General features: G+C 42.1%; 1 protein-coding gene across 1 annotated transcript in view; it reads left to right on the forward strand.

Moving 5' to 3' along the window:
• Positions 1-2,431: 2,431 nt before the first annotated feature.
• The window catches only part of LOC141909534 (tribbles homolog 2-like), a 29,242-nt gene continuing 8,513 nt past the window's right edge, over positions 2,432-23,160 (forward strand). The window contains exons 1-2 of the mRNA XM_074799977.1: positions 2,432-3,382; positions 6,998-7,290. Coding sequence (XP_074656078.1) covers positions 3,107-3,382; positions 6,998-7,290 — 569 coding nt within the window. The 5' untranslated portion in view covers positions 2,432-3,106. The remainder of the gene's footprint in view (positions 3,383-6,997; positions 7,291-23,160) is intronic.

Below are 23,160 nucleotides of genomic sequence, written 5' to 3' on the forward strand. Positions count from 1 at the left end.
AAATGAACTGGTTAGAACTCAGGGCGTTAACTCTAACTCACATCTGTGGAACGTCGGGCCCCTGATTTTCGGTATTCTTATTGCGTCGCTCTTTGTCTCTATAGTCTATTCTGTCCAAGAAGCCACAGCAGCCTCACGAAGTTACAAAAATTTCATTCTAACAACGAAAAAGTCATAATTCTAACAAAGAAGAACAAAGCTAATTTTGCCGGTGATCAAAACCGTCTCTCTTTCTCTCTCTAAAACAAACTGGGACAAAGAAAGCTAAATTCGATATCGTCTGCTCCCGGGCTGGATACAAAGAACATCCAACACGCGGGAACATGTAGCATATTGACGCGCGTACACAAACTCTGACTCAAACTTCCAGACCTTTTAAAACAAAGACCTTTGTGCGTGTCCATATTTCACAATAACACAAAGAAAAGTTCACATGTAACTAAACTGTCCGTTCGCCGCCTCCTGTGTAAAAAGTTCATCATCTGTGAAACAAAGAGCGCCGCTTACCTGCGCGGTCTGCAAAAGGATAAATAATTACCGGCTTTTACCTCGATGTTGCCGGAATAAAAAAGTGATCAATTCGCAAGTTGTATATTTAACTATTTTTTCTCACGTTTGGTACGGAAAACAGGCGTAATTAATTACTTTCTCAAATAATCGGTTGAAAGTTAGGAAAGAATGATTTCAACGGTTTCAATTTTTGGGATGGTTTGGGTGACTTTTTTTCGTTTTAGAATTCGTTGGTCCCAGCGAGTTGGTCTGGTTCGAGAGGGCACTCTTCATAAGTGTTTTGATAATCCAGACAACTGGCATGGATACCGTCGTAACAATACCGAACATCATAAAATTGTTATCTAACTGTGAACAAACTTTCAAACTCCGTTTAGAACTGAATAGATAGTTTATAAATAAAATGAAGTTTCTATCTGCGAACTTTGTTTCCATGTCGACATCATCGACACGAATTCGATTTATGTAAAAGAATGCCGGTTAATAACAAAGGCAGACGTTATCACCGGGCGCCTCCATCAGCGTCAACAAAGATGTTCAAGGTACCACGTGTATTTTCCATCCTGTCCTTTGTCCGTGGCGCGACGTCTGACACGTGCATCCGACTCGCGCGCGTGTCCAATTTTTATGAATGAACCACGATTTCCCGCTTCCTACGAAGCCAATAGCAATACGGAGAGTGCTTAAAGCCGATTGGCTGAGCGGGCGGCACTTCATTTGTTTACAATAGCCGTATATGGCACACGCGTGTAATCACTGAGGAATTCCAGTGACGTATATCATGCGTCATCATGTCGGTGGGTAGCTGATAAATTGAAACCCGCACCACTGAAGCGCTGATCCCAATTCAGTGTGTATTTTAGATGACGCAATATAAAAAGCCACCGGTATAGTTTCCTTTTTTTGGAAAATCCAGACTGTTGACAGGATGAATTAGCGTTGCGCAAAAATAATCAATAGTTAAGTAGAGCTTTATATAGAAAATTGAATAACATTGCAGAATGGTTCACACCACCCCAATTGCAAAAATCGTGCCCTGCCCCTAGGCCTGTGCTTTTCACTTCTTATTTCGTTAGTCTTAATTGAATGCGCTGGAATGTGTAACCAATTCCAACTACAGAGTCACGCGCACAGACATATTTTAGTGAACATGCAGAGACAAAAAGCCGTGGGAACCGTGACCTTCCACCGCTGCGACTGGATTAGTACAAGCCTAAAAATTAGTAGTTTGCTCTGGATTTGAGCGACATATTTAATATGGATCGTTAAAAAGCAGAATAATTTATAGCCATATTGTCCGCCATAATTATAAACGACGCAATAACGCGCAGCGCTGCTCAGATCGAAGTCGCGCTGTGAACTCTTCGGCAGATAAGATTAGGGCGAATTGCGCATCTTTTCCAAACGGCGTCCTAGATATATCGAATTTGACCGACTTATTACACGTAACTTCGCATAAAACTTTGAATTTCAGGTACTGGAATTTTATTCTACTAATCCCGTAATTTTTCAGTCTCGTCACGTCCATTGCGTGCTCGAACAACGAATAATCATCGTTTCGCTTGAAAATTTCCCGTTTTACTTCGCGTTCATTCACCGATGACGCAATACCCAAACGGTTTTACGCTCATATTCACGCGCCACGGAAAATATCAACTGAGCACCCAACGAAATGCAAACATAAATTACCAAATGCTTCCAATACTAAAATTCTAGCTTTAATTTCTCGAAAAACTTTCGATGATTAGAGTTTAGATATGTCAGTGAAATCAAAAAATATTTTTAAACGACGAACTGCGAAATTTGTGATTCGCCCGTCGCGTATTAATCTCTCACTGTGGGTAATCCGGAAATGAATTGAATTGAATTGGTTTTTATTGACGACCTAGCTCTCCGCTTACGATTTCACACGTCATAGAAATTACACACGATGATGACGGTGAGTTGGAATGGTTCCGTTGCTAGAGCTGGTGGATTTTAAGAGCAGGGCGGCTAGCTGAGGTGGACAGGAGGCCCTTCCCGGTGAAGTCAGCAGTGTGTGGATAAGCTCGAAACGGTTTTCATTTTTTTTTGTTGGGACAGAGGATTTAGGCGGTCAGTTACTTTGTGTAGCCGTCGACCTGTAGTAAAAACTCTTCAGTTTTTTTCAGGATTAAGTAATTCGTAACTGAAAAATTATTCATCACCTGTGACCTGGTGCAATCGTGTTTCATCATTCGATGTTAATATTTTTGATTTATTAGCCCCGCATTTCATCATTTTCTCCGTGTAGAAAACTAGGAGATTGACTGATTTTTTTGGGCGATTTGAAATCGACAAATTTCTTCGTGGAATTCGCGACTGTTAGAAGAAAAGCTGGGCTTTCTCGTATTAGTATTTTGAAGGAACGATTGAAAAGCTGGAATCCTCGGATTAATCGTTGAGGATATGAGTATTTAGAGGAGCTGAAAAAATCTTTTGTATTTATTTATCTGTGATAACCCTTACTACAAAACCTGCCATTTATTTTATTCCGTGGGGAATAAGATAAAACGAAATAAACAAAAAAAAAAACAAACGGACTCAAGGACTCGCGACGAATTCGTAATCCGCGTAAATGAATATCCCGAGACCTCGACCGCGGCCGTTAGTGATACCTTCGCCGCAGCAAAATGGCCCCCATCATCGTAAGCAAGTCGAAACGGACCAGCAATCGGCGAATTTCGGTAATCTAAGTCCGGACTTACAACCGAATAGTCCGCCGGCGTTTCCCGTCGAAGATCCAGCCCGGACCGTGCTAAAAATCGGGCGGTATTTGTTACAAAAACAATACGACGGAACGAATTCGTACACAGCTGTGAATATCGAAACACAACTGGAATACGTCTGCAAGGTACGTTTAAAAACATTTTTTCTTTTTTTTTTAGGGACAAACTTTTTCGCAAAAGAACTGATTAAGGTTGTGTCTTTTGTTTGAATGCTGTTCAACTAGAAATTATGAATTATGGTCTTTTCGATGGTCATTACATTGCATAAGGTCTAATAATCATTCTAGCTTTGAAGTGGGACCTCGTTTTTGGCTGAGTTCCATGGACGATTGTTACCTGTCGTTACGAAACCAGGTCCAGGTTAAGGATCTATCCTGCTAACAGATTACCAGTCTCATTTTTTAGGCCTAAACCTTTACTTCAAAACTCTTTATGTAACATCGATATGTGAAAATAGGTTCAGGTTAAATATTCAAAACTCGGGGGGGGGGATTATTCAAGCACCCTTTAGGCTATAGGGGTATGAAAACTGGTGTCATCTTTGAGCCATGGTCGATTACGTAACTGATCCTACCCCGAGCCCAGACCTATAAAACCCACACACAAATTTTTTAAACGAGCGTGAATTTACATTACGGTGTGTTGTAATCCTATCGAAACCATATGTCGCTATAGCAATCATCATCGCTGATGAAACGATGACTAATCGAGATAATTCATCATCAAATTTAAATCTTTCTGAATAACCTACGCAGCCAGAACTTACGCAATCCAGCGTTTAAAATCCTCAATTTTTTTTTCATCGTACATTTCCGTGATTTCTGGAACATTTCCGAAAAATTCACAACGACGCGTAATAAAATTGCTGAGTTGTGATGTTAAATGGTTTTTTTAAAAATATTAAACGGCGTCGTTGTACTGTGAAGTACCTCGATATCATCGGTTTTCTGGTTATTTTTAGCGCGATTGTAAATCTGGCAACTCCCTTTTCTTCGTCAGCAGATGCTCTTTGTTTTATCATCTGTCATCGTCGTCATTGTCGTCGAAACCGTTGCCAATAGATACTTATTTAAATCTTATATATGTACTAGAGTTGTACTGTCACACCTAAATATTTCTTGAAGACTTGTTGGTTTCTATAGACGGAATTGACTAGAGATTTGATTCGGTCGAAGAAAATCCATACAATATTATGAAGGAAAACTATGAATGTAGTGATGACGTTCTGACCAAATTCAATGAACGATTTACAAAAAGAAAATTTTCGTTGTTTTTTTCTTCGTGATTTTATGTCGTATTCCCGAATTCTTAAGACTTTTTGTTCGACATGAAATTCGGCTCGGTTAAACGACAAATTGATTGAAATTGTGGTTTTTTTTTAAATATCAACGTAATTTTAACATACCTTCACCCTTTTCCGATCATCGTAGACTTAAGATAAAGCTTAAAAACCATGAAACTGGACCCTGGGGGCAGCGTGTGCCACGTGCGCAGATATTTTATACTTACACTTATTACTTGTTTAGCTGATAAGGCGGGTCTTATCACTTTTCGGCAAATAAAAAGGCGATTCCCTGTTCCAAGGGTTGGGGAACGTTTTTCAAATCTGTTTTCGAAATAGTGTCAAAGAATGTATTATGTGCCCCATTTCTATACTAGATTGACTCAGTGTCTCAAGAGGCGCACTGAAATTATGCACTTAGCCTACCTGAAAATCAGGAAAAAGTCTGTGGATTTTCTTTTCTTTAAAAAAGTCGGGGAATTTTGTTTAAAAAAAAAAATGAAAAACAGGATATTTATTGACATTGTTAGATCAGGCATAAAATCAAACAGTTTCCGTCTATGTCTTACATGTTTGACTGCGTTAATTGATTGAATTCTTAGCAGATCAAGTCAGGGAAAACAGTTTATAAGTCAGGGAATAGTCGGGCGGCAAGTCAAGGAAAGAAACGAGTCAAATTTAAGCCTAAAGTGGCCTGCCCTGTTATGACTATGTCATTCGTCATTACACGTACCACATGTGTTAGTAAAACGGATAAGTTCGGGCAGAATGGAAATTCCCAGTTTATGCCCGAACAAGAGATCTTACTGAAAATGAGTCAAACCAAATAAAAAGCGTGAACTCAAATTTCGAATTCCCCGGACCTGTTTTGAGTCATAATGCGTAGTTACGCCGTAGCCCGGCCGGCGAGTAGTATATTGAATAATAAATTAAAAAGTGGTTTTTGTTTGTTGTTATCAGAAGTTTTTTCATTATTCATTCATTTGAGATTTGTGAATTTCTTTTTGTGTTTCTGATCCGGGCCCGGGTTGAGTCATGATTCTGTCTGGTGTGTGCCGCCATGCAGGTAGTAGTTCAGTACTACTGTATAATCTGTATTGTACTGTGTGACTATGCCGAGTCCATTGACAAAGCCTTAGTTACCATTGACACAAATTCCGGAACCCACCCAGAATGTGTGCACCCGTAACAAACAATGCGACTTGTCGGTAACTGTTGATCACCACGGCGACCTGGTGGCCTCTGTGAGTGAGGCATGGTTGCTTTCCCTATAGATACACGAATCTGACGTTCCTCCCACCCTGACCTGACCCTGTCCAGTTATCTAGATACATGTTTATTGCTATTGTAAACTAAGATCTATAGTTGCAACTTTTTTTTGATAGTAGAAGTTCGTCTTAGTTACTAATCATAATTTTATTGAATCACTGAAGTTGAGAATGAGGTAGTCACTAGTTAGTAATCATAATTTTACTGACGCGCTGAAGTCATTGAGAATGAGAAAATCGTCACTGTGACTTAATCTGAATCCTTGAGGTCATTGAGAATAAGACAATAATAAGATTATTCGGCATGTATGAATCTGTAGGTCCTGGAACCAACCCCTTCAGACATTCACTACCCACTACTGTATTAACTACGATAGTGACATTTGGACGATCAGTTTTTGAAAGTGAGCTGGTGTCTAATGTCTGGCAGTCGGTCAGTTAGTCGGTCAGCCCGGCACGGTTCTAAGTCAAGATTTGAAAAATGAACTGATTTTAGCTCTGTACTCACAACTGTTGAACTTGATCGTGGGGTGTTATTTTTCAATGATGCAGTGAAGTCTAGATTACGATCGAAACCAGTAAAACTTGTCGACGTTTAGTTTAGTACTCGATCAGATGTTGTTATTTTCAATCGATCGTCAAATGTTCAGTTCAGTCTTCAGGCTTCTCGTTGAAAAGTCGGTTAAGTATCGTTTAAAAATTCCCGATGGTATTGTGAAATCGAACAGATTTTCCCTCGTATCGTCGGGACTCGGTGTTCTCCACAACAGCCGCCTCTTTCATTTTTCACATCCACCCCTTATAAAATACCTTCTGTCCCAACCAAAGTGGATATCGATATTCTATCAATGCTGGTAATTACTTTGAAATATATTGAGCTAATGTGAAAAAAGAAGATTTCACCAAAATTAAGCTTATATTTTCTGTATTTTTAGTGGGGGGTCGAAAGCCTTGCTATCCTTCAGCAGCCACGATATGTCATACACTGAACAATGAATGCAGCGCCTTTAAAATTCCAGCATATGAAATAGGTCCCTATGACTCCTTGATTCCTTGAAAACTTCTAAGACCTTCTCACTGGAATGATGTAGTGATCGAAGAGGGTTATACAGGGACGGGGCAAGTTTGACACCCCCCCCCCCAAAAAAAAGTTCGCAACAAGATTTATTAATGTTTTGTGCGTTTTGCAGGTGATAAGCGTTGAACGATATCGCGATGTGTTGTCGGCGTACTGGCGCATCGACTACCACGACAACATCAACGACATCGTCGAGATCATCGTCGGCGAGACGAACGCGTACGTCGTGTTCGAGCGGTCGTACGGCGACCTGCACTCGTACGTGCGCGACCGGCGTCGGCTGAAAGAGGACGAGGTCAGTCGGCTGTTCGGTCAGATCGCCGCGGCGGTCGCGTGCTGCCACGACAACGGCATCGTGCTGCGCGATTTGAAACTCAGGAAATTCGTCTTCAAAGATAAGGAAAAGTAAGTTTCACGAATTTTGTTAATTCTGCCCTAAATCCCCACCGCCCCATTTTGACCCCGGGATCGAAGGAGCCAGAGTTGTCGCTCTCTATTTCAGGTTCTGGGGTCAGTTGCTCAAAACTTGGTTAGAGTTAGTTGGTGGACATATTCTATTGTTACAATGCAATTTCAGTTGTTACTGTGTCAACTATCCGCTGGTAAACTTAAACCTATTTTCGAGCAACTGAACTCTGGTCTTTCAGTCCATGGTTCATAGGTTTGGATCCTGGTTGTGATGGTCTTTCATTGTTCTCTCATCAATCCAGGGTTGATGTGTTTGAATCCTGATGGTAGCAGTCAGTCAGTCTTTCACTGGTCTCTCATCAATCCAGGGTTCATGCGTTTGAATCCTGATGGTAGCACAGTTCCTTCACCGGCAGCCTCGCCTCTACCCCAGGAGAGGAGAGTTAACCGACACAAACGTCATCGATAAAAAACTGATTTTAACTCTGCATACTGACACACAACTGTTGTACCTGATCGTAGGGTTTTATATTCAACGCTGTTAAGTGCGATCAAAACCAGTAAAACGAAGCCGTTTATTATCCAATCATTCAATCAGTTCGGCCTCGTCCTCATTCGTACTTCAGATCAGATGGTTTTTTTTCCCAATCGATTATCAAAGGTTCACAGTTCAGTCGGTCGGCTTCTCATCGAAAAGTCGGTCGAGTATTATTTAAAAACCTCTCTGATGATATTGTGAAATATATCGGTTTTTCCTCTCGTATGGATGGGACTATGTATGTAATCAGGATGGGGGGTTAGATAAATAAATAGCTTGTGTCTGTAGATATAAATAGATGTTTATGTTGTAAAAATGAGGAAGTTGATTATTATATGACTCAATATTTATAGAATGAGTTTGAAGGGATTAATGGAGGGGAGAGGTGAGAGCAGGGAATCATAGTGATAGTGTCGAGGGAGAAAAGGGGAGGATGGGCAGGAGGAAATCATGGTGATAGGACTCGAGGGGCTGAGGGAGGAAGGTACATATTGACAGGAAGAGAGGAAGAGCTGGGAATGGTAGTGATGATGGGAGAGCAGGAAGAGAAGGAGAATGAGAGGGAGAGCGGTGAATAGTTATGATAGAAGAGAAGATGAAAAGGATAATGAGAGCGGGATAGCAGATATAGGAGGGAGGAGGAAGAGAAGGAGAATGGGAGGGAGGGCGGTGAATAGCAGTGATAGAAGAGAGGATGAAAAGGAGAATGAGAGCGGGGAATGGCAGAGAGAGGAGGAAGAGAAGGAGAATGGGATGGAGAGCGGGGAATAGCAGTTATGGGAGAGAGAGATTTATGAATGTGTACAGGATATCCTGAACATTAATGGTTATTTTGAACCAGGATTTGATGCGGGGATAGAACAATAAGTGCCGCAGCATGGTTCATCCATTCAGTTCTTATCATTGATAGAAATGGTAATCAGTAAAATGAATCACTCGTTGTAAAAATTGATCTACTTTTGTCGTTGAAAACCGAACTGAACTGGATGAATTTCTATCAAAAATGACTCGCGATGGAGGATGGCCAGTCTTTAGATTAAACTCTCCATTGTTTTCGTACCGAAGTTGAGAAACTTTCTCGGTTTATAAAGCGCTTGAATCTTGAATCAGTTCGTGCTGTAGAATTTAGCCAATGATGTCATGAAGCGATCCTTTAGGAATGTGAGCTGCCTCCAGTCGGCGTGGGAATCCGATTCTGTAGAGGAAGTGGTCAACCACTGTAGCTGCAACCGGTTGAGAGTCTGGACGAGGTTATTTCCGTCTCGTTGCGCATGCAGGTATTGCCACATATCCTCATCAACAACTATTACCTCCCGGAAATCCTAATGCAGTTAGATAGCAGAAGACATCACGTCACTGTGGTATCTGCGGTTTACCAGCTATTGCTCAATGTTACTTATGAAAATAATGTTTACTGATGCAACTCCTCTCTGTCGGGTTTTTCGTTCGTCTGAGATGAGGTTATAATCGAAACCGGAATCTATACGTCCCAGACAGAAATTTCCGGCCAACAACGCGAACTGAGATTTTCCCCCGACCTCACAGTTGATTTGTTTTTAGAATCATGAATTGTTTATCTAATTCTTAGAGAATTCGCAATACTAAAAGCTTAGCTAATGTTCATCCGTTACACCATCCAACAACCCCCCCCCCCCCCCACTGGTTGGGGTAGGTTTGTAAGGCACCCCAAAAAAAATCAAACGAAGTATCAAATAAGTAACAGGGGGAATCCCTATTTTAAGTTTAGAAAAATGGTCATCAGTTGACGATCGCAGCATTTGGAGTCACCTTTTCTCAAGTGGGTGGCTCCGGTTGGACTCGGTTTCGGCTTCGGCTTAGAAAGTCCATCGTTTAGCTACTAATCGTTTCTGGTCAAACGAAAGTTGTGGCTCTTCGAAATTGGAGGGCGTCTTCTCATGTGAGAACGTCGAAAATATTCGGAATCGGAGCCCATAAACATACTGCTGGGCCCTAGAATGTATCTGGTAGAATATTGGGAAAGGATCGATATCTAACTTAATTTTCTCTGGTTTAATGAAAATGAAAGCGCGACGCTCTTCAAGATTGTGGGACCCTTTTTTCAATTAAGGCCGACAAACGGTTTACTATAAACTATAGCAGCTGTAGAAATATCCGTTGTATGCGGGAACAAAAAATCGATATCTAACATAATTTCACCGAGTTGTTGCAAAATTTCAGAACGGCCGTTTATCGGAATGAATGTCAAACGTTCCTCGATTGAATTACACGAATAACAATGCCGCATAATGTCGACACTTTATGAATGAAAATATTTACACTGCGGGCGCCGAGCACGCGCGCGCGCGCGATATTTCGCAATCGAAATTCCGATATCGTTGACATTTTTCATGAATCGACGACGATCTGAACTGGCGTGACCTCCCCATTCTCCCAGCGCGCGGGAATCTATTTTACTGTCACGAGGTGGAAATGGCTGCGGTTTCCGATGTTGTTGCTCAATTCTTTACGACCGGGTCCCGGATCGACTCCGGTGCACTTCGACGAACTTGCGATCTGTTTATGTCGTCGTATAGGATATTATTATTATTATTATGACTCGGGTTTTGGGATTGGCCCTGCTCGCCGGAACTCAATACAAAGCAGATAAATTTTATTTTTCAAGCCTAGACCTGGACCTGCATTTGAAATTTAAAGTTTTTCATTTGAAAATGAAAGTTATCATTTAACTTTGTCTGATGAATTTGGCGGTAGTACAGAAGGAACGGGCCCCGTCCCTGATGACATCGTTTGGTATCGCTGGATAAGTCATTGCATTGTCGTATATGACATGGTTGCGAGCGCTATTCAAGTCAATTACTTTAGTAGGAGTCATTGTTGTAGATTTTTGAGTCATATTATGACTAGATAAGGGATAGTTAAGGTCTTAGGGAGTCATAATTACAGATTTTGGACTCGACAGTGCCAATGGATGGTATAGTTTGGAGTTTAGGAGTCATGATAATGACGGATTGATTCTATAATTATGGCTACAATTAGAACGTTTTGTTTCCCAGCTCCGCACGTGTCGTAAACCTATTTGTGAACTCGCGTTATTTTAGACTGGTTTAACCCGTCGTGTTGACCAGTCCATGACATATGTACATGCGTAGACATTTTGGTCAGAGTCCAAACTTGCCTGGTTTTTATAGACGACTCGATCGATCGGGTTCACAAGTTGAAATGCGAACTGACGGATGACACATGTGAGGTTTAAATCTCCTCCCAGTCGGAGTCAAATTCAGTTTAGTTCGTGACTATGTAACACGATGTGGGAGTTGTATGTTTATGAGGCAAAACTGTAGAACTGCATTTGGTGTTTAGTGACAACGAAATCATAGGATTTGGTTGTTTTTCTGGGCGAAGGGTCGGGTTTAAGGGAGTTTGTGAAATGAAGTGTTGGGTCTTGATACGTCTAATTGGTAGTCTAGGATTGTCAGGGGCAAATTCAGGAGGACTCGTGTGAGACTTGTACAATGTCATCGCCATAGAACCGCTGTTAGTCCCAAAAGCGCTATTTTGGAGAAGTGACAAGTTCTTCCAAAATTGGCCTCTGGGTCCGGCCCCTGATTTCACTGGTTGCGTAACAAGAAACTTTATTCCCACCGTATTGTCCCGATCTCGTCGACCCCAAATTTAAAAATACCAGAGCGCCGATAAAAACCCGGATTCGACCAATCGCTGATCGTCGTTCGACGCCGTACGGAATTCCGATATTGTGCAATATGGTCGTCGTTGCGTCGAGCCTCTCTTCTAATGTTTGTATTGTTTATTTACGGCGATAAAAACTACGAAACAAACGCCAGGAATTTTCCCACACGTCACGTTAACGACACCGCCGATCTTCTCTAGGCCATTGTTAGATTTTTGCGCCACTTGAAATTCTTACAAAATGTTTTTCCTAGTGATTGATTGATACTGCGACTTTGACAGTTGAATATTCCGAGCTCTTTGATGAAGGATTCCTAGAAGGCAGGGTCCGAGGGAAATTCGAGGCCACTGAAATCAAAGCAGCCCAAGGCCGGCGTGGTGAATCGGACGATGGCAGAGACTATTTTTACAAAAAAAACTCTGTTTTAGAAATACTTGAGTCCTGATGCAAAGTTTCGTGAATAGATTTGTTGGATTTATGTTTATTTTTTCAAATCTTGTCAATAATGGGACAAACTGGTGACGCAGATGGCCCTGAGACATTCAGATCCGATGAGGAATTATGTGCTGCACATTCCAACAGGCAGAACATGTCAACTTTATGTGGAAAAATACTTGTTTGTCAATCCGTAGACTGTTTACTCGATAATGATTTTATTCTGAAATCTCCACTGTATTTGACCCTACTATTCATAGATAGGTCTTTCCGAACATACAAGAGAAGGCATTAGGCCGCGATTTTGTAATAATTTCCATTTGAAACAATGGAATTCAGACATTCCGTTTCGGCAGACGTTGCTGCTACACTCGTAGAAATTCCTGTGATTTTCCCTGCGACTGAGTGTCGTGTCGTGTCGTGTCGCAAGACTTAGAACCGCTGAACTTTGAAACGAACCATTCTTAACAAGCCTCTCTGACCCGGTACACACGTTAGTCCGTTCCTAGAAATAGTTTGTAATAAACGGCGCCTCGAACGTAATTTGTTTTTCCGGGTTATTTTTGAAACAATTTAACAGCGGCGAGGTTGTTGCGCAATTTTCTCGGATCTGGCGCCGTAGCGAGAGTTCGCGAACTCGGGACGAGCTGAAAACAACTTGGTAAGATTTACCGAGAAAAACGAAACGCTTATTACGCGATGACGTCAATGAGAACTGAACCTTCAGTATAGTCATCGTTCTTTGTTCGCAATCAGTTTTACGCGCGTCGAATAAATTGCTTTTGTTGCCGTTTTTGTTGTTGTTGTTGAATAAATATTTCGAGATCTCGAGAGAGATATAGAAATGTCATCAGTTTCTCTACGTATTTGAATTTATTCGATATTTGACTATGTATTCGTATGCAAACGCAATAGGGGTCGTTTGGAGTTCAAATTGTAACGTAGAGAAGGTTTAAAACTTGATTTTTCCGAAATTTGTGTGATCAATATCTTAAAGGAGAAAATTTAATATTTGATACAGGGAACTTGTAACTTTTTCAGTTTTTTTTTAAAGTAAGGAATATTTTCTTGAGAAATTATTGTAGGATCAGTTCACGTGGGTTCGGCCTATATCTCTCTTAAGAGTCCATTCCCGCTTCCACTCTCTCATTGGCGCCAATGACCACACATTCCATTCAGGTTCATATTCCTATGTCCATTCTCTCTAGCTGTCCACTCCCTCAGTATCCACTTCCTGGCCCAGTATATGATTCATGTTTAGGATCTTTCTCAGATTAAGGTACGCTCCCTCTTTCGCTCGGGTTTCCATTCCCGCCTAAAGAGCCACTCCCTGATCCGCACCCACTCAACGCCCGCCCACCCACTCCCTCTCCGGGGTATTGACGTATTTTAATCTATCGATCAGCGATGAGTGATAATTATGGTTATGATGATCATGTGTTCCTCGACAGTACTACTGCAGTACGCGTTGTCGCAGTAAAGTACTGTAGAGTGCTGTAAAATGCTCTCATCTGCTCGCAGCCCTGGAGGAGACACATCTGTGTGTGTGTGTGTGTGTAACATGTGACTCACTCACTGTTGATCAGAACCCTGGTTTAATATTCATCGATCTCGACAATTTGTTCATTATTTCGCAATTTTTATTTTCCTAAGATAAACATTGATAGAACAGATCGGTGCTGATGGCTGCGCACTTCTGGTTTGAGATGAAAAAAAAATTTCTTTTTTTTCGGTGACTGGGATGCGGCAGTGGGGCAATGATACGGGCAATAAGTAAGGGTTGGAGAATAGAGCGGGCCAGGGTTTGTCAGTTGCGGACAGTAGATGACCGTTAAGGGGCCAGGGTTCGTTAACCGATAAGGGGTACAGATAATGATTGAAAGCAAATGCTTGGGAGGTAAGAGGTAAGTGATTGGCCTAATTATTCCTCCCTGCCATACGCCCAGGCTAAGGGCAAACGGGGTTCATCTTTTCGAATCCCCCTGGAAAGTGCTTTTGAAGATATATGGAAAGGCTCTTAAAAGTGTATGCCTTAACCTTGCTACCTAACCCTGAAAACATGTTAGATTGAAGTGAGGTGTAGGATATGTAGGATACCAGGGGTATAAAGGGTCGTAGGGTATGGGATGTTAGTTGGTTATCCTTGTGAGGTCAATGAATCAAACAGGTGTTATCGGGTTATTCATTCCAATCCCAGCTTGTGCTCTCCATAACTGGGGGATAAGAGGAGGATTGCATAATCATGATTCATTCTTGTACTCCCCCATCAGCATCAGCAGCGGCAACATAGATCCAGTTACCATGGCGACTAGAGATACACTGATAAATCACTATTCTCAACATTAATTGATGAATAAGATACTGGTGGAAGTGATAAGACTTACCACTGTATGACTTATCACTTCATTAGATGGAAATAGTCATTCCGTGCAGCAAGTCAACCAGTCATTACTTCATGGTATAGTTAATCAACTTGGAGTCCTTTGATAGGAGTCCATCAGTTGGAAGTCTTTTGTCCTAGAGTCGTTTAATCGAAGTCAATCAGTCTGAAGTCATTCATTTTTGAAATAATTGATTTAGTCCGGAATAGATAAGTCTTGACTTGTCTAAAAACCAATATCAGTTGGCTGTTGGGCCACCGTGGATATCATATCGGTTTTCAATTTGTGCTTCGTTTCGATTTGAAAGTTGACATTTCGGCGACGAAAATTAATTGATTATTTCCCTAATTTGCCACATAGGAATTTCTAGTTGCAATTCATGATCCCGACCTTATATTAAACACAACCATCTGTTGAACGAAGTATAATAGTTATATGGCCGATCCCTGAGTTGGACAGCTGGGTTTCATAATGCATCTGTCCCGCTATAGCAACCTTGCTTAATACTATAGTATCCACAGTGGCAGCGACTTGCCCCTATTGTCCGGAGATGTTAACCTTAAAAATGCCCAGGGGGTTCGACACCATCCACACAAGGCCTCACTGGCAATAGGATTGAGGACTCTTGATGAATTTTAAAAGGTGATTTAATTGCGTTGAAGGGTGGATAAAAATTCTCAAAAACTAGGACCGCATGATGTCTTATAATGACGGTATTATTATTGTGGGATTCGTACCCGTGGCAACCAGGTGTTCGGACGGTTTGTTTATATCGGAATAATTAGGTCATCTGGGACTCTCTTATGGGCAGCTGTCTGGCCAACGGGCCACGTGCCCTCAATCAAATTCCCTAAATCCAACCATGTTTGCTAAAAATAGTTGTTTAAAAACATCTGTGCACGTTCCCAACTCAAAGAGTGATCGAGATTAGAGTCTACCGCTAGAGACAAAGCTACTAACCCTATAGTTACCAACCTGGTTTTGTAGACCAGGACCCAATTCCATAGTTGTGAGATAAAGTTGTACATTTTAGGACAAAACTGGTAGTTACAATGCTTTGTGATATCTACGATAAGGTTGTTGATGCTTCTTCTCGGGTATCCAGTCCAGGGGCCCCCTAGCTCGAGATTTTTGCCGCGACTGCAGACGAGGGACCTATTTTCGAGGAAATTTTCGATATTGTGTTGAATGAATTTATGACCGGGCGTGAGAATCAACATGGACCCCGGGAGGAAATGGGTAATAATAGTCAGGATGAAGTAAATGACCTATATTGTTATTTCCTAGTATTCAAAGACAGGAAGTTATAGGCCTAACTTCCTTGTTATTATTCCATATTTGTGTTTGTTGTCTGTTGTGTGGATTGCCATCCTGCGTTCATGATTTTGTGGTATACCTTTGAAGAAAAATGCTCTGCAAACAAAAAGACAATAGGCAATATCTATCCTCGCCCACAGTTGAGTGGAAGTGACGCTTCAATTCGAAATTATTTACTTCTTCGAAATGACTTCCTTTTAATTATAGAAGTATTTTAAGGGAGGGCTGGGGAGGGGGAGGGAAAGTGAGAGAGGGAGAGAAGAGGGAGAATAGGGCGAGAGGATGTTTGCGCGGAAATACGAATTTTAAGAAATGAATCGCGATTTGTGTGTCAATTGGCGCGCACCTCGTCGCCGGCTCTCAGCATCGCGGCCATCTTCATCATCCTGGACCATAGTAGACTGGGATGAGTTGCATTTTTCAAGAGAAGCATCCATCATCATCGTCGAGTCGTCACCTGGCCGGTTAAAACACTCAACACAATAGTACCTATACGGGTAGCACCCCCAGATGGTCTAAGTATTGTAACTAGATGGCCTACATTTTTAAACAATATTAGTGAATATTGTGGCGCCGGGTGTCCTGCCCTCGGCCGGGATTCGACTTATTCGAACTATAATCGATTCAAACAATGTCTAATTTGGCTAGTAGGTTAGTTTTAAGTTAGAATGAAATCATTTTCAATAGGGGTTTCAATAGGGATCTAGGGAAATTGCTGATGACAGGGGTCCAGACCCTCTGAGACCACCCTCTCCCTAAACCCGACCCTGTCAAAGTTTTAATCAGGAATAGGGTACTACTGGCTGTTGGAGCCGGTTGACAGTCCGGGGACCAGATGCACGGGACCAATCTTAGTTCTATAGTCGATCTTACAACTTAGGGGGATCATTCAGAGCCCATTTATATGTAACGGGCAGTGTTCCATAGTCATCACTTACGTCCAAAATGGTCTTAAAAATGAAGATCTTAAGTCACGTCTATAGAGTTGAGATCTGAGACTGAAGGCTTGTCTAAGCTATGCCTATAGTAATGCACATAGACTTGGCGTGTGAGAACCCACAATCAAGAGAAGCAAATCAAATCTCACGCTCTCAAACGTTTCCATCGAGAAAGGAGACAATTGATAGTTTTTTGACAATCTCTATAATTTCTGGTCTTTATAGTAACTCTTGACCGAGCAAATGGAAAGTTCAAGCGAATACGAGGCCGTCGTCGAATCGAATTCTGCCCTAAAAAGAATCGAGTTAATCGATTCTTTTTGTGATCGGTCGGCCTATATCATCGCGTACCGAGCAACTGGGGGTCAAACATGACGTATAGGCCTATTTCGAATCCGGTTTATTTTCGGCCGCGATCCATTGTTGCGCGTATTGTCGTCGCTATAGCGATCATTTTTTTATAGCCATTGTCCGATGATGAAATAGTCATCGCCGTCGACGACCGCGTCGCCGGAGAAAAAAATTTTCGTAACCGCGTCGGCAACAAAGAAAAGACTTCGAGACCGTGACTTCGGCGCAACGAGAACGACGATTTAAAAAAAGATACGAATCGTGGAAAATGGGCTGGAAATAGATAAAATTGATAAAGGGCGACATCATGCGCGCGAGCCGTGTTAGAAATATTATTTTGTAAATCGTAATGACTGTTTCTTCATATGCAGTTAACCCCGTCTGACTCGGGACCACAAATCGGGAACCGCAGCAAAATTGGTCCGACTGTAGTGAAAGACCGAGTTGAAGATCGGATAATATAAATTAAGAAGTCTGAATGTGATTTCCCTTTTGTCTGAGTTTGTTGGTTAGGATTAGAGTTAAGGGTTAGGGGACCAAAGTTGGAGAGTTGGGATCCAGGACCCATTTCCACAGTTGTGAGTTAAGATTTGACTCTGTGGAGTTAACTCTAACTCATGACTGTGGAACGGGATTCAGTTGTGAGTTCGAGTTGACTCTTGAGTAAGAAAAACGTTCATTTTCAATGTTTTAACTCTCAGTCAAATCTTAACTCGGAACTGGGGCCCTTGCTTAGTATTCATAGATCCGAAGGTATCAGGGTTATATTCATCCCCCGTATTTTAAAATCACCATTGATTGTATATTTGTTGTGCACTATCCGGCGCTATTCCTACGCGATATGCGTACAGTTGTCATAGAGATGACTCGAAGGACCTGTTGTGGGTTTGCGGTCTGAGTGGTGCTCGTACCAGAAATTCCTGCGGTTTTCATTCATAATATCCGTTCATTCAATCTCTTCACTTTCCTCTCATTAAAAGCAGCGTCGGCGATGCCATCTGGTGGGTTTTAGCTGAACTATCGTATTTTGACAATTTCAAAATCTCCTCTAGTGACAGTAAACTAATAACGATAATATGTCTTTTCGCTAATACCCCCTCTGAAAGTAATCGATAACTTTTTTAAAGAACTATCTTTTGCTATCAATCCAACAGCCATCTTTTTGTGAGGTTCAATCGCTAGGCCATAATTGATGATGTCATAGGGTGATATATAGTGACATGCTTCTGTTCTACATACGGTCAATTTGATGATGCCATAGGGGGATTTACGTGGCCGGCCTTCTTTCCTGACAGGTTTTATACAATGATGTCATAGGGGGATTTATGGAGATGGCCTTCTTTCCTGTCATGTTTATAGATACGATGATGTCATAGGGGGATTTATGGAGATGGCCATCTATTCTGAAAGGTTTATGGAAAAGGTCGTTTGGTTCGATGATGTCATAGGGGGATTTATGGAACTAGAAGTCAATTGACGAACGCACAAGTTATAGTAGTGCCTCTCTATTCCCTTGGAATTACTTTTTTATCTAAACGTAGCTTTTGAACTTGGATATCGTTGAATTCCATTCGGTAAACCGCGTCGACGGCGACGACCAAGCCGACTGATGACATCATCAGCCGAGATGACGGGGGTGTCGTTGCTAGGCAGCCGCTGATCGGGGCGGCGCGTGCACTACCTGGGAGTTCGATAAGGCGCCGTGAAAAAAAAAAATAGAACCAGCGACAAACGGCAACAGCATCCGTCTAAGTGCGCGGCGGCGGCGGATTAAGAATCGCGTTCACCGTCGTCGACAGCGACGACGAGGATCGAATGACGTCAATACGGCGAGAAAGATACATCGTTCAGTTTTAAAAATAACTCGTTATTCTGAGAAACTTCGCGCGTCTCGAGTCTTCTCAATCGCGGCTCCGGTTACTGTTCGTCGCGTTAGGTGCAAAATATCGAATATCGGAAATCTTTCGATGAACGGTTGAAAAAAACGGTTGAATTTGAATCCGACGTTGCACATTTTCGATCGTCCAAGACATATCGAGTCAAGGGGATATTCATCGATGAAGTCCCTCTGGGTTCGATCCTCGGGGGATTTCTGTCTTAATACAGCCACTAAGAGTGTTAGAAAGTCGTCACTCTTTGGTCACAGTTTGTATCGATTTGAATATTCATCAGATGAGTTCATCGTAGATGGTTTAAAACAGTTGCGTCTAAAACAAGAAAGTTACCGAACAGGACCATCGGTTCAATTGTCTTCAAAATCAATCATAGCTTGAAGCTATGTTTTTAAGTGAAACTGAGATTGTATTAAAGTTGTCACTCTGGTCACAGTTTGTATCGATCTAAATATTCTTCAGACCGAGTTCATCGTTGATGATTAAAATCAGTTTTGTTTCAATAAGATAGCTACCAGCATCGTCGCCTTCAAAAAGAATCGGCGTAAAGCCATGTTTAAAAAGTCATCACTCGGTCGTAGTTTGTATCGATGTGAATATTCTTCATCGGTTCAATTGTCCTGTAAATTGATTCACAGCGCGAAGCTGCGTTTTTTGTTTTTCGCGCATGTGTCCAAAAAGGGTTCGGATATAAGGGTTGTTCCCGGAGAACTTGGTTACCGGGTGCGGTATATATTAATTATTACGGCAATACGGTATTGAATTGTCGCGTTTAGTATCCGTTGAATGCTATACCTGTTGCTACCATGGTTACGCGCATGTATCGCGCCGGGTTCTGAGTATTGAGTCATTCAACGGCGCATCGCGCGAGGAGTGCTGGGTCGCGGATTAAACCATCCTCTCCCCGCTGCGGCTCCGGATTATCCTTTACATCATCCGGGCGTGTAATTGTCACCACCGAGCGTGCGAGACAGCTGTAAAAACGTATACGTAAAATATATATATATATATATATATATATATATAATATAATTATGTGTGACACAATTGCGTCATTGAGTCATTGAACACTCCTGTATTGATTTCATATCATAGTAACAATAGTTCCTATCAGTTAATCCGTCTGCGTTGTCCATATGCTAGAATTCTGAAGGGGCTGCGTTTGTTGTTATGATATTGTGGCTGCTGAAGTATAGCAAGGCTTTCGATCCGCCCTAAAAATACAGAAAATATAAGCTTAATTTTTGTGTAATCTGTTTACATTAGCTCAACATATTTCAAAGCTTTGATCGAATATTGGCATCGACTCCGGTAGGGGCCGCGGATATTTCATAAGGGGTGGATGTAAAAATGGAAGGGGTGGCCACCCCTCTAAAACCGGTTGTGGAGAACGAATTACAGAAAACAGTATCGATGTTAAATGTGCCTTCTGTCTCTTTGGGGCTAGAAATGAATCCTGAAACAGGCCCCACGTAGGTTTACTTTCTATTGCGTTACGTAATGTTCAGAGTCTAACATTATTGATCGTACAGGGGTGTCATAAAGAATATCCAAATCATCGCATACACTGCCGTCCGTACCCATGTGGCTCCTTAATCAGTTTTGATGTCATTCGGAGGCATGTTTTCCCTCTACACAATGATTCGATCCAGGAGGACATGGGTTCGGCTCTGGCAACATTCCATCATGGAAACTTCGTGTCTAGATTTGTGAATCGAATTAATGAATGAACGCTGTGGGAGAGTGAGGTGAGAAATGTTAATGCGCACTCTCTCTCTCTCATTCAGCTGGTTGAGTCATCCTGGATTCATTCAACTGACTCTTTCGGGCGAGAGCGAGAAAAAATATGATAGGAATTTCTATTTCCAGCTCGAAGTTCGTGCTATTTATAACCTCTATGTTTATAAACCATTCATGAAGCAACAGGTAGTCGCGGTGTGCGGAGTATTTAAACAAGGGGATGTTCTAAGCCCCTGAACGTTTTCGTTCCTGCAGTTGTTGTTCTAGTATCGGCCCAGAGGGTATGGGCTCCTGGCTGTTGGTGCTTTCGTCTTGTGAATGTTTTTCTGCGGTTCTCGATGGTTCTATATTATTGCATATGAAACAAGGGCGCGATCTTAGCCCCTGAAAGTTTTTGGCTACATGCGGTTGCAACTCTCTGACTGGCCTAGACATTCTTAAAGCTAGGCAACTTTGAATCCTTATTCCCGAATGTTAAAAAGGAGAAGTTCTCAACTTAGATGTTGTAGCAGGCAGTCACTAGTCCTGCATGCTTTACCACCCATACCACCCCACCATCCCTGATGTTTTCTACCGGTGGCAGCGTACTTTATGAAAAACTTCTCCGATATTTTCTCGTATAATAAGCTCTACATAGATAAGACAACATATTTCTCAGCGCGCTGGATCCGTCTTTCATTGTCAGAGATAAATGTTTGCGTAGATGAATACAGTTCAGTCTGTCTGCCGGATGAAGAGGTCAAGGGAGGTTAGACCAAAAACTCTCCCGCTCCAGGGTCGTAAGCCGAATCCAGGATTACGATTGAATTGAACCGGCTTGAACTGAATGGATCGATGATAGTCGAAAAGACCGGGGAATTCGCGAATGACGAAATCGGCGGCGATAATTTATGAATTAACGAGTCACATGAATGAAATTATATAGCTCCCGAAGAAGAATGAGACGACAGGAACGCGTGGAATTTCGAGTTGTATCCGGGATCATCGGTAGTAACAATAGCGCGAGAGAGACATCGCGCCGAGAAAAAGCGCCGAAATAAATTTGGCCGCAGTTCAACTCGATGTCACAAGCGACCCGAACCGTCGACGCTGTCGCGTGAGACAGCGATTATTGGCTATAATTCAAAATAGGAATGTTTAAACACACGAGACATCTGTATTGAATGTTCGAGCTTCGAATTTACCTGTGCGTACACGACGGGTCCATCCCGGGTATCTGGGTACTCCGTGAAAAAACCCTGGAGGTTTTCTATGTCTCGCTCGAATTTAGATTATTGCGTATTAATGTCCTTTCTCTAAATATCTTCTCAGAGCATGTGCTGTCTTGGGCCCCCTCACACCACCATTCTTCTATAAGATTTATTTAGCAAATTTGTTCCAGAATGGCCCCCCTTAGCCCGACATGGCTTTCACTATTGCTTAGAAGTCTTCCACCTTAGTCTAAAGCCCTAAAATTCCTTCTACGAGTAGCTAACCCCTCATTGCACCATCTGCTGCCCTAGGAGCGTTTTGAAAATGCTGGACCCTGGACGCGTGGGCAGACGGACAGGACGAGGGCAGACGCACGTAATAATTCTACAGCGAGTGGCGTGATCTCTCTCTCAGCTCTCTCTCGCTCGTCGATTCTGATTAAAAAACAGTCGTTCGTTCGTTCCTGTTTGTTCTGTATTGTAAGTGCGCAGTATGTCTGCACGAGATTTAAATGTCAAGGTCGTCGTACTGCGGTGGTATGCATTAATCAGGTCAGTTATTGTCGACGCTGTTTTCGAAGCGGTTATCGATTTATAACGGGAACGAATAAAAATGATGTTTTATTATATTATTTTCGCAGTCTGCGGGTTGTAAACGTTAGTCCGGTGTTTTCGATTAATGAGGAATCGGGGAATCTGTGCGAGGGTAAAATTGAAAAAAAAACGAGGGCAGTAGGGTAAGGCCGGAAACTAGAAATCTTCGATGAGAAATGGATGGTTTTTTGGAACCGAGAGGGAGGTATGAAGATAGGCGAGGGGAGAGGAGGGTGAGGATTGGAGAGAAAAGGAGTGTTGAGGGGTAGTGGGAGGAGTGCTTAATAAATGACCTCACCGTATTTTGACTCAATGACTCATTTCATACCGAATAAGGACATTAGAATAATTGCAGCGTAACAGGACATTGTACAGCGGTGAATGAGTGACCAGTAACAGGGATTGACCGCTGAGAGTGACCGGTATGAACAGGGATTGACCGGTACCGTCTGTACTAATTGTGACTCAATTTGTACTGAGTAATATACGCGTCGTAGGCTCTTGAACTATCAGCTGATATCGATTTATACGGGCCACGAATAATAATAATAAACTCGATTCTTAATAATTACTAATAATCAGTCGACGGGTTCGAGAGGGTTGTTTTCGTCTGAAAGGAATTAATTCTCGGAATACAACCATGACGACGATGACGGCGGGAATGGCGGCAGCTGAGCGCGGATCATAGGTTTTAATCTCGCAAGGGGAGAAGACAGCTGGGGTCGCGCGAGACGCCGATCGATCATAGGGTTGTAGGTGGTTGAACAGCTTGAGAAAAATTTTTTAAAAATTGTTTTGATTTGATTGGAATTCAGGGTTTG

This window comes from Tubulanus polymorphus, chromosome 8 (assembly GCF_964204645.1).
Source record: "Tubulanus polymorphus chromosome 8, tnTubPoly1.2, whole genome shotgun sequence".
Classification (NCBI taxonomy): domain Eukaryota; kingdom Metazoa; phylum Nemertea; class Palaeonemertea; order Tubulaniformes; family Tubulanidae; genus Tubulanus; species Tubulanus polymorphus.